This window comes from Sinocyclocheilus anshuiensis, unplaced genomic scaffold, assembly GCF_001515605.1.
Source record: "Sinocyclocheilus anshuiensis isolate Anshui unplaced genomic scaffold, SAMN03320099.WGS_v1.1 scaffold163, whole genome shotgun sequence".
In the NCBI taxonomy this organism is placed as follows: Eukaryota; Metazoa; Chordata; class Actinopteri; order Cypriniformes; family Cyprinidae; genus Sinocyclocheilus; species Sinocyclocheilus anshuiensis.
Window position 1 is genome coordinate 737,156 of NW_015548223.1, and position 12,578 is coordinate 749,733.

Sequence of the window (12,578 nt, forward strand, 5' to 3'; positions counted from 1 at the left end):
TGTGTGTGTGTGTTCAAATTTTGGGGGTTACTTAATTGTTATGAAAATACAGTCACAATTGTTTGTGATAATTAATTTGTACAACATCTAATTGCATGTTTCTAAATGACCTGGACATTTCTTTTTGAGATTCACCCAAATCATAAGCTACTGTAAAACCGAATTGTTTGTTCTTGCTTCTGTTCAACATGTTGAGTCTGAATCTTCACTGTAGGAATAAAGTCTCTTGATTTGGAGATTGTTTTAGTCTCCGTCACATTAGTCTCTCATTGTTAAACCAGTTTTTTGGTTATTTTTGCTTATTTTTGCAGCGTGGAAGAATTTCAGGAAAAAGGGCTCATCTCATCGTTGTTCTTCAGGCCTTTTTAGTCTTTAAATAGAGACACGATCAATGTGTAATGTTGAATGCGTTTTCATACAAAGATGCTGGCAGCATCAGAATCTCTGTGCGTCAGTGTGTGTGTGTGTGTGTGTGTGTGTGTGTCAGCATCTTACAGTGTTTGACGTTTAGTCAGCAACTCTTAGTGAGTAAAACAAAAGCGGCTGATTTTAATCTGTACAGACTGCCTGTGTTTTACTGTGTAACATCAAATATATTGTTTGCCATTGTTTCCCAATTCACTTCCTAAAATGCTTTTGTTCACACTGCACTCAAATCCACTCTTCAGGACCGTCTGCTTGTCATTTCTCATCAGATGTGTTTGTTCAGACAGTGTAGTTAATATCAGGTGTATCTATAGTAATAACTTAAGCGTCATAACTATTCTTATTTTAAAAGTCACTGTGGAAAGAAAGGTCAAAAACATATGCAACATTTTATGCATTTATGCTGTTTAGACTATAAAAAATGGAACGAGTGGATTTGAGTCAGATACACCAAAAAAATTAATAAAATTAATAAAATGAATAATGATTTTCATTTTCTGACTGAATAAAGCCTATGTTAAAGGTGAAGTGTGTGATTTCTTCATCACCAAACATAATTGTAACAATAATAAGCAACAAATTTAATAATAATAACAATAATTTTAATTGTAACGGAAACTCCCGCAAAAAATATGTTTACTTGAAGCAAAATGACATAAAAAAAAGATCAGTTATGAGCCAATGAGGTCACAAAAATAATAATGTTTTCCCTTAAATATAGTATTATATATATTATTAAATATCGACAACTTTGAGTCAGATAAACAGAAAAAAAGAAAGAATGCAAGAAAAACAAGAAAGAAAAATATACAAATAAACAGCAAGGATGATTTTCTTCATCAGTATTTTTGTCTTAATTTCCAGTATAAAGATGTAAACATTCTTAAATTAAATTGATCAATTTGTAGCAAATCAAAATTTTCATTAAATTTATTTGAGAAGCAAACTGACAAGATATTAAGTCTTGTTTTTTTTTTATGTATCAAAATGAAGTGTGGTCAGAAAAATAATAATATTTTCCACCTTAAATTATGTTTATTTTTCTGACCCCACTGGCAGATATTTTGTTTGGTTTTAAGCATAAGCTTACTTCATTTAGTTCATTTTGTCATATAAAAGATAGCATTTTGTTCATTTTATCCTCTCAAGTCATTGTATTTTGATTTAATAATAAATATATATGTGACCCTGGACCACAAAACCAGTCATAAGGGTCAATTTTTTGAAATTGAGATTTATACATCATCTAAATGGCTGAGATACAACTATTTGAAAATCTGGAATCTGAGGGTGCAAAAAAAATCTAAATATTGAGAAAATCATCTTTAAAGTTGTCCAAATGAAGTCCTTAGCAATGCATATTACTAATAAAAAATAAAGTTTTGATATATTCACGGTAGGAAATTTACAAAATATCTTCATGGAACATGATCTTTACTTAATATCCTAATGATTTTTGGCATAAAAGAAAAATTGATAATTCTGACCCATACAATGTATTTTTGGCTATTGCTACAAATATACCCCAGCGACTTAAGACTGCTTTTGTGCTCCAGGGTCACATATATCTGTACTGGAAAACAAAACCAACATACTGAGTAAGAAAATAAATCATTTTTATCCAGTGCAATTACCCACTTCACCTTTGACATGATTTTTGTTCAGTTTTTCCATCCTAACATGTATGCATGGACCGTCCTGCCACATAACCAGCCGGAAACCCTCTGCACTAAATCTGCACGTTATATAGTGGTTTTCTTCAGCACAGATCCTGCAGTAGAAAGGGAACGTGGGCGTCCTGTGCAGTTGAGATGTTTCTTTCGTCTCTCCTCCGTACCTTCACTGGGTCTCAGAATCCGGGGCTGTTGCAGCTGCTCTGGCTGTAGTAACTCCTGGAGCGACTCCGGCTGCGGCTGCGGCTGCGGCTATGGCTGCGACTGCGACTGGAGCTGCTGTGACTGCTGTAGCTGAAGTTACTGCGGCTGCAACTGGAGCTGCTGTGACTGCTGGCCGAGCTGGAAGAGGACGGGCTCGGCCGGTAGTACGGGATGGGACGCTTTCGTGCGCTGCGGAAAAGATGGAAGAGGGAGATCATATAATACAGACACATAATAGCATAAAATAAAAATAAAAACATCAGCACTTTAATACCACTTTGACCACTCAATAGCATGAAATCTAATTTATAATAATAATAATCATTCATGCATTTCACAGACGCTTTTATCCAAAGCAACTTACAGTGCATTCAGGCTATACATTTTTTTACCAGTATGTACGTTCCCTGGGAATCAAACCCACAACATTTTACACTGCTAACGCAATGCTCTACCACTGAGCCACAGGAACATAAACAGACAATGATAGAAATATATACTGTGCCATCATTTTGCATAAAAATTACCATAGTTTGCAATGTAATATGTCATAATATGAAACAAAACTAGATTTTGGAGTGTTGCTAGAGGTAGAAACTATGGTTGCTTTGGTGCATTTACATTGTTTTACATTAGCTAGTTTCTTGCTGGTCCAATGCTTTCTACTAGCTTGACCAAGCTGGTTTACCAGGTCAGTTTCACCCTCACCAGCTGGCAGTCCAGCTTATCATTCATCTTTTAGATGCTACAGACCCCCAAATATGACCATCTTAAAATTTAAAAGGTATCTATATAGTTCTATCTATCTATCTATCTATCTATCTATCTATTACATTATTACAGTTACATTATGATGCTGTTTTTCTACTCATTACTGTACTGTACTGTTATATTTATTATTTATTCATTCACTTATTTTAAACAATTTTGTGTGTTTATTTTAATCAGGATTTAATAAATAATTTTTTACAGTTTGTACACTTAGAATTATTATTTATTTACTAATTTATTTACATATTTAATCAAATTTTCAATGTAAATTTATTTATTTTAATTTTTAATTTATTTATTTATAATTTGTCTATTTTTTATTTAAATTTCAATTGATTTTATATTTATTTTTACATTTTGTACACTTTTTTGAGTAGAATTATTATTTATTTATTTATTTATTAACTTGTTTATTTACTTTTTTAATCAAATTGTTATTTATTTTAATATGATTTTTATTTATTTTTACATTTTATTTTTATTATATATTTATTCTTATATTTTGTTTTTGAGATGATTTTTAAAATTATTTATGCATTTAGTTATTTTATTAAAAAAAATTTTTTATATGATTTATTACATTTTATTTTTATTATTTATTTATGTACATTTTTCACACTATTTTTTCCCAAAACTTTTCCCAGACCCCAGTATGAAAACCCCTGATCTAGACCAGCTTATGACCACATTGGACCAGCTAGAAATCATACAAAACTAGCAGGTTTCAGCTTTAACATATTCCAACAAAACAAAGTAATCTCAGTCTGCATTTTAATAAACATATCATTATGTTGTGGTCAAAGCGGTGGAAGTGCCAGCGACCTGCAGCCATGATTAGTTTCTGTAAGAGAAAATGTCTGGAAAAGGTTCAGCTTTGGTTAGTGAGTGTTAAGAGCATCATCATCATCATCATCATGTAAACAGACTGCAAATACACACATGGGCTCTGTCTCCAATGAGAAACATCAGTTCTTAGACCATGTTAGACACACATTCACACTCCAGAAGCGTTCAGTGTTTGCAGTGAGCGGCTGTTAGCTGGATCTGTGTGCCTGACGCTCAAGCTAAAGAGATCTGTGACATACCCTACTGTAGTCAGCAGTATTTTAAGGCTTCATATACTGTTCTAGGTTGTTAGCAAGAACACTTTAACATCATTATGTTTCAATAATCTTCCGTCAAAGAAGCTTCATAGAATGTGTTGCTTACTTTGATGTTGACTAACATACTAAAACTTCATTTATTTTTTAATATCTTATTTGTTTATAATAAATATATTTATATATTAAATATTTATATTTGAAATAATCTATTTATTATAATAAAATAAATGTTTTTATAATATTAAAGTTGATTTAATCATTTTTATAATATTAAAGTTATAATATAATATTTTTTTAATTTATCTTGTCAGTACATTCAGCAGTTCACTTTAAACATTTTTATTTTCATCTGATTTTTATTTTTAAATCAGATTTTTATAATAGAATACATATTTATTTTATAATATTACAGTTGATTTTTTATCACGTTTATAATTAGTTAATTTTTATAATATTAAAGTTATAATATAATCATTTTTATATGAATCTTTAACCATATTTTAAAGACAATAGAAGTAATTATGAAATTACATATAAAGATGTACTCAAGTCCTACTTAAGTATTGCATTAAATATAAATTTAAACTATAATATATTTTCATTCGATTGTTAATAACACGCAATTAAATGTCCAAAAAATTACATTCAGATCACACTTAAGTATATTATTTCCATAATAAGCACTCTTTTTAAACGTATGATTAAGTGTTCTTCTTTCACAGGAGCCAGAATTCATTTCTACAAGCTCAGGGAAAAATATGACTGTCAAAACAAACAATGTTGTTTATAAATATTCCTACAAATACAATAACACTGAAACATTGATAAAATAGCCGAATCTAACAATAAAATACATAGTTAGATTGAAATCATGCTTATTTGAGTATCACATTGTCAGCTTAGCAACATGTTAACATCAAAATCTATAAGTCAGTTGTGAATTAATTGTCCTGTATGCTTCATTTGAATAACACTGTTTGTCAATGCTTTTCAGAATGTAGTGAAGTATATACTTTTGTCGACACTGAACTCTGTAAGCCATATTGGATGGATGTTTTCACTGAGCTCATCACAGTGCATTCTGGCTCTTAGCATCTCTGTGTCAGTGAACTGTGTGGGATTGTTAGTGTTAATCTGTGAAGAGGCCTGCAAGAACTCGTTTAGTGGTGAGAACGGCAAAAGCAGAGAAAGGGAGTGAGACAGAATCTAAAGAGACACAGATATAGTTGTACTCTTGGGATGCTGAGAGCTGCTTCAAGAGGAAACCAGGGGGTCCTGATGCATGGCAACGGTTACCGCGGTAACCATGCCTGGCAGATCAGCATCATTCTGGTGTGAGGTCGTCAAGGAAACCTTCATAAAGGAGAGAGTGAGTTCAAATCCTGACCAATCAGAGCTCAGCGGAGAAGACAAACTGTGGGAAGTCATAGTTTACATGAGTACAATAAAATCTGTTCATAATGCTTTTGAACGTTCATTCCACAGTCCAATTTAGAAACCTGAAAATTGTAATTTAAGGAAAATGAGGACTAGCCAAATGATAATAAATTCTTATGCTGATAATATAATTTGTATTAAAGGTTTGCATCTTGTATTATCAGACTATCGGACCTCAATGTAGGTCAAAGCCAGATGTATTTTTTGTAGTTGTGCTAAAATGAGTTGCTATAAGTGACAACACATTAATGCAGAAATCCTGCATTACACAAACTGGCCTGTAGGTGTCAGTGTTTCTTTAATTTGCATGATCAATGCCAGTGTCCTCATTAACTAAAATTAAAACCATTTAACCATTTTGGTAATCGAAATAAAGCTGAAATAAAAAAATATATATTTCTTTGCTCAAAACCTTAAAACTTAAAAACTCTGAAAACGAGAAATGCTGCACTGGCAACTAAAATAAAAGTAAGTAATGCGTTTAAGTACTAAGATGACTAAAATTGAAAAGAAAAATTACTTTCAATTTAATATTTTATTTCTTTTTTAAATAAATAAAAACGAATAAAGCGCATAACAAAATGACTAAAACTTAAACTAAAATGAAAATATAAAAATAAATAAAATAAATTCAAAATTGTATTTCCAACACACTAAAGAGAAAATGTTCATATTTCTTAACCCCAGTTTGGGTTGTAATAGATTATAAGGTTTATACCTACAAAAATAAATGATAACATGCACACGGATCAGGGTTATTATAGTTAATTAAAACTAAAACCATTTAAAAAAATGTTACTTGAAATAAAATAAACATTAACTTAAATGTAAAAATATTTTTAAAAATCTTGGACTTATTTTTTTTCATCTTGCTGTCAAGGCAACATTTTCCATTTTCGTTTAGTTTAACTTGTACTAAAATGTACTAAATGATGTACTAAAATAACTACGACTAAATAAACTAAAATTAATCAAATCTATAGAAATATAAAAACAATTATAATTAAAATGACAAAAACAAAACAAAATTACTAAAACTTTAACTAAATTTAAAATGAAAACAGAAAATCTAAAAATAAAATCTAATTCAAAATATTAACAAAAACATAGCATATCAACAATACTAAAATAACAGACAGAGAAAATAAAAATCCAATTCATGCTAGAAACGTTTGATCTACTGTAGTAAAAAGAAATATTTGCTTGAAATATGCTTGAAAAAATAAACATTTCCCCCTAGATGGTGTAGTTATGACATCTACCAGCAGAGGCAACCTGCAGTCAGACCTGAAAACAGCCTGTAAATGAAGAAATGACCATGCATTCCCATACAAAACAATTACTGCACCAAAAACAGAAGAGGGAAAACCTACAGACATGCATTTACCTGGTGATCCTGCGGGCTTCCATGAAGCTGGGCGAGTCTCTCCTCCTCTTGCGGATGGGAGAATAGCTGCGCGAGCGGCGGCGAGCTCGTTCTGCATCCGAGTGATGAGGACTGTCTTTCTCCCTGCAGACAGACAGAAAGCATGCTGGGATTGAGAAGATTTGGCCTCGACACGTGTGTGTCTGTGTCATGCTGTCCTTCAGATGACTGGATTTATTTGACGGAGACTGCAGAAAGATCGCTTCAGGCGCATCTGACGTTCATTTAATTTACGGAATGTTTAGGGATTGTTTTGTTGTTATTTTAAGCATAAAATGTATTGAAGGTTTATGAGTGTGTCACTTGATTTCGTCTTGTTTTCCAATACAAATATCTAAAAATTCTTAAATCAAGATACATTTACTTTACAAGCAAAACGATTTAAGATATTAAGTCTTGTTTTCTGACAAATCTATCAAAATTAAGTGAGTGTATGCGTAAAACAAAAATATCTGCTATTGGGGTCAGAAAAAGGAACTTAATTCAAAGGGAAAACTATAATGAGATTATTTTTATTATCTCATTGGCACATATTTATTTCTTATTTTAGACAAAATCGCACTTAATTTTCAAAATTTTTGTTTTCTAAAAAAATCTATCAAAATTCAATTCATTTATGTGTAAAACAAGAATAAATATCCACCAATGAGATCAGAAATATAAACTTAATTCAAAGGGAAAACATTACTATTTTTATTATCTCATTGGCACATATTTTTTATTATTTTAGACAAAAACTCACTTCATTTTCAACATTTTTGTTTTCTAAAAAAATCGATCAAAATTCAATTAATTTATGTGCAAAACAAGACAAAATATCCACCAATGAGATCAGAAATATAAACTTAATTCAAAGGGAAAACAATACTATTTTTCTGATCTCATTGGCACATATTTTTTCTTATTTTAGACAAAAACTCACTTAATTTTTTACATTTTTGTTTTTCAAAAAATCTATCAGAATTAAATCAATTTGTGTGTAAAACAATATCTGCCAACGAGGTCAGAAAAAAAATCTTGTTTTCCATTTGAATTAAGTTTCTGACCACACTGGCACATATTTCTTCTTATAAGCAAAAATTATTATTTTTAATTTTGTTCATTTTTTTCAACTCAAATTAAGTGAGTTTATGTGTAAAACAAGAAAAAAAATCTGCCAATGAGCTAAAATAAACTTAAATCAAAGGCAACACAGGATTATTTTTTTTACCTCATTGGAACATTTTTTTTTCTTCTTGTTTTACATAAAATATCACTTAATTTGGATAATATTTGTGTTCTGAAAAATCAAAGTGAAGTGAGTTTATCTGCCAATAAGGTCAGAAAAATACATTTAATTCAAAGGGAAAACATTACTATTTTTATTATCTCATTGGGACATATTTTTTCTTATTTTAGACAAAAACTCACTTAATAAAATATCACTTAATTTGGATAATATATGTGTGCTGAAAAATCAAAGTGAAGTGAGTTTATCTGCCAATAAGGTCAGAAAAATAAATTTAATTAAAAGGGAAAACATTACTACTTTTATTATCTCATTGGCACATATTTTTTTCTTATTTTAGACAAAAACTCACTTGATTTTTAATATTTTTGTTTTTCAAAAAATCTATCAAAATTAAATACATTTATGTGTAAAAACAAAACATATCCACCAATGAGATCAGACATATAAACTTTATTCAAAGGGAAAACAAGATTATTTTTCTGACCTCATTGGGACATATTTTTTCTTACTTTAGACAAAAACTCACTTAATAAAATATCACTTAATTTGGATAAATTTTGAGTTTATCTGCCAATGAGGTCAGAAAAATACATTTAATTCAAAAGGGAAAACTTTTTCTGACCTCTTTCTTGTTTTAAGCAAAAACTCACTTGATTTTTTTATATCTTGTCATTTTGCTTGTAAAGCAAATCTGTCTTGACTGAAGAATGTTGGCAAAACAAGGCAAAAATACAGAGTGAGTGCATGCTGGTTGTGACATCACACTTATCCCATGAATATTAAAGAGTTTCCCTTATGCATGTCCATTTTTCTAAAAAAGTAAAACCTTTGTCCTGTATGATGTGTGTGTGTGTGTGTGTGTGTGTGTGCGTGTGTGTGTGTGCGTATTTATTTAATCAAAAATACAGTAAAAATTGTAAAATATTTTTACAAGTTACAATAACTGTTTTCTATTTGAATATATGTTAAAGTGTAATGTATTCCTGTGATAAAAGCTGGATTTTCAGCATCATTACTCCAGTCTTCAGTGTCACAGCTCGTGGCGACGATCTCCCGCTGCTCCAGGAGCTGCTGCGCTGCCGGGCCGTCCCGTGACTCTTGCCCTTCTTCTTCTTGGATGTGTGTTTGTGCCGACCCGGCGACACAGAGGCGCTCCGGTGACGATTCTGTCCGCGATGGTGCCTCTTAGACGAATGAGACCCTTTCCTTCTATGTGAGAATACAGTGATAGATTCGAGAAATATAGTTGCTTTTCATCACTCAAGAGGCTTAAAAGAGATCTCAGTTTTTGGTTTATTTAGGGATGTACTGTAGATGTTTCTCCTAAACTTACCCAAATTGACCATACAGCAAGTGTAAAGAGCTATAAAATTAATGTTGAGCAGTTCAGATCATTTGACGAAAAATGTTTGAGTTGTTGTTGAGACTTTTGATTGCAGACTTTGTTTATTAAATATTTTGGCAAATCTTTGCACAGCTGCATTCAAGCTAAAGCTGAATGTGACCCTGTTTTTTTAAATAACAACAGCAAAAATCACATTTAATCAGACATTTTCCATTATGATCTGGGCCACTTTCTGATATGGAAATAAATGGGACGTGTTTCTGATTTCTGTGACTTCAGTGTGAACAGAATATTACTTACTCAATAGTTGTCATAACTGCATGCTTAATGTACCATTGACATCATAAAAGAATAAATAATTGTATTATATGCAATATTACATAGAAATGTGCAAAAACATTTGTTCAAATACATATTTGTGAAATATACACTACTGGTCAACAGATTGGAATAATAATTACAATGCTCACTTATTGTTGGTGTTCAGTTATTAATAATGGTTCTTATTATTATCAATTTTGAATACACGAAGTACTTAATATTTTTGTACTGACACAGTTTTTAGGATTCTTTGATGATAGAAAGTAAAAAAAATAACAGCATTTATTTGAAATTGAAATATAAACTTTACTGTCATTTTTGATCAATTTAATCCATCCTTTTGAATAAAAGTATTAATTTCTTTAAAAAAAAAAATACTCCCCCTAAACTTTAGAATGATGGTCTACAGTATATCAGTTTCTCAATCTCAAATCAGCATATTAGAATGATTTCTGAAGATCATGTGACACTGAAGACTGGAGTAATGATGCTGAAAATTCAGCTTTGATCACAGAAATAAATTACATTTTACAATATATTCACATAGAAACCAGCTATTTTAAATTGTAATAATATTTCAATTTTTTTCTGTATTTTAGATCAAATAAAGCCACAGACTTCTTTCAAAAACATAAAAAACCAACTTATTCTTATATACGTAACTTCTGACCGGTAGTGCAAACATCTGTATAAACATGTTAAATGTTCTTACTTCTTCTGATTCTTGGTTTTGGTGTGTGGCTCAGTGTCGCTGCTGTGTGCCGGTGAGTGCGACGCCTTCTCTCGAACCCTTGGCCTCCCGCCGCGTCTCCTCAATGACTCTGAGAGCGGTTTGCCCATCGCTGGCCTGTCGTCTGTGCAGCCGTCCTCTCCCGTCTGCGCCGCTGGTCCTCCAGGGCTCTTGGGACGGTCGGCGTGGTGTTTAGCACCTCTTAGATGAGGCGACGCGTGCGTCTGCGTGCTCGAGGGAGACGGAGCCAGAGATTGAAGCTTCTGTAGATGAATTATAACCAACAAACCAAAGGAAAAAAATAAATAAATGTGAAAAGAAAACAAACAGAAAGAGAACAGTGAAATTAGAGACTTTTTCCTCCTGGGTGGAAGAGCGTTATCGTGTACTTGGCAAAAAAATATCTAAAAGAAAGTGCTAGGATTGTTCTCTGGCTTATAGACAGTCCTCTATTGTGCAGCGCATGCACTACTCGGCATGCAAAACCATAATGATTTGAAAAGAATAGTCCCGAAAGAAAATCGAAACAAAAAAGGGAGAGAGGGAAAATATGCGAAACTCTGAAAGAAAAAAAAGTTTAGAGAGAATATAAAGAGCGACAGAGACTGGAGAATATACAGTAGAAGAGAAAGAGGACTTTGTCAATTTCAGAAAGAGCTACAAACAAAAAGGTGGAAAATAAAACTAGAAAATAAAAAAAAGACAACTTGACGGAACATCACAGAAATGGAAGGAACGAAATAAAGATTCACAAGAATAGATTCAATCGAATTAGAAAACAATTGGTCCTCTACTCAATAGAACTTGCTTGTAGATTTGTTTTGTCCTGCAGACAATTGCTGAGATGTGAACAGCGACCCATTTCCTGTTTTAATAGCTTTTTTTAAAAGGTTATTCTGTTTTTCAACTCCCTTTTGGTTAACATCCACTTACCAATAAAGTGGTATTCCCTCCTTTAGTAGGTAAGGTATGAAGAGAAGGGAAAAGTGGGGCAACATAAGTGCATCATTAGATTCACAAAATGCAAGAGAAAAAGACACAACACCCTTCCCTGGATAGTGAGTATGAAACAATGCATGAAAATCAAACCAAAGAGAGAACAAGACACAAAACAAATCAAATTCAAACGGTTCTCACAGTGTGTGGGCTGGACCGCGAACAGTCTGAGTGCATTTTAACAGCAACTCAGTGTGGTCTTCAAGCTTTAACGGTGACTGTAATGTGTTACGAATGGATGCTCTGGTTTCACCAGTGTCTGAGTAAAAACCTTTAACTGAACGTGTATTATGGGTTATCCATCAGTTGAATTAAAGAACCCATGAAATGGCTCAACAAGCTGTTGTTTTCTGTGTCATGCATTTCTTGTTGAAACAGAAAGTTGCGGTAGCACATACAGTACTGAGGATACTTTAACAGTCATAATGCACCCCATAACCAAAAGAAAGGAATAATAAATCATATTTTGCATAAAGTCAATGAGGCCTGTTTTTTTGGACAATAAAATTGTTTTTATTTGGGAATATAAGTGCATTTTATGCCAAAATGTTCTTTTCTTTAATGCAAAAATAAAAATCATATTTTGCATAAAAATGTTTTTAATTGAGAAAATAAGCATACTGTATCTCAAACCTCCTTTACTGTAATGCAAAACCGATAGATAAATATATATTTTTTAAATAAAATATATATGCATAATGGTAGTAATAAAATATTTTAATTTTTAGTAATAATAATATAAGGGATGAATGAATGGATGGAATATAAAATTGTCAAAAACTGTTGAAAATACATTGCATATATAAAATATTTTTTATATATGCAATATGCAATACATATGCTTTTTCGGTTACACTACTTGAAGGGGTGTGCATAAGACTGACATGACACCTTCATAATCATGACATGACACCT

General features: G+C 31.7%; 1 protein-coding gene across 1 annotated transcript in view; it reads right to left on the bottom strand.

Annotated features, from left to right (window-relative positions):
* Window positions 1–8,808: 8,808 nt before the first annotated feature.
* LOC107654284 (pre-mRNA-processing factor 40 homolog A-like) overlaps window positions 8,809–12,578 on the bottom strand; it is a 9,714-nt gene continuing 5,944 nt past the window's right edge. The window contains exons 3-6 of the mRNA XM_016441309.1: window positions 11,601–11,620; window positions 10,650–10,930; window positions 9,288–9,480; window positions 8,809–8,838 (exon numbers count right to left, since the gene is read on the bottom strand). Coding sequence (XP_016296795.1) covers window positions 8,809–8,838; window positions 9,288–9,480; window positions 10,650–10,930; window positions 11,601–11,620 — 524 coding nt within the window. The remainder of the gene's footprint in view (window positions 8,839–9,287; window positions 9,481–10,649; window positions 10,931–11,600; window positions 11,621–12,578) is intronic.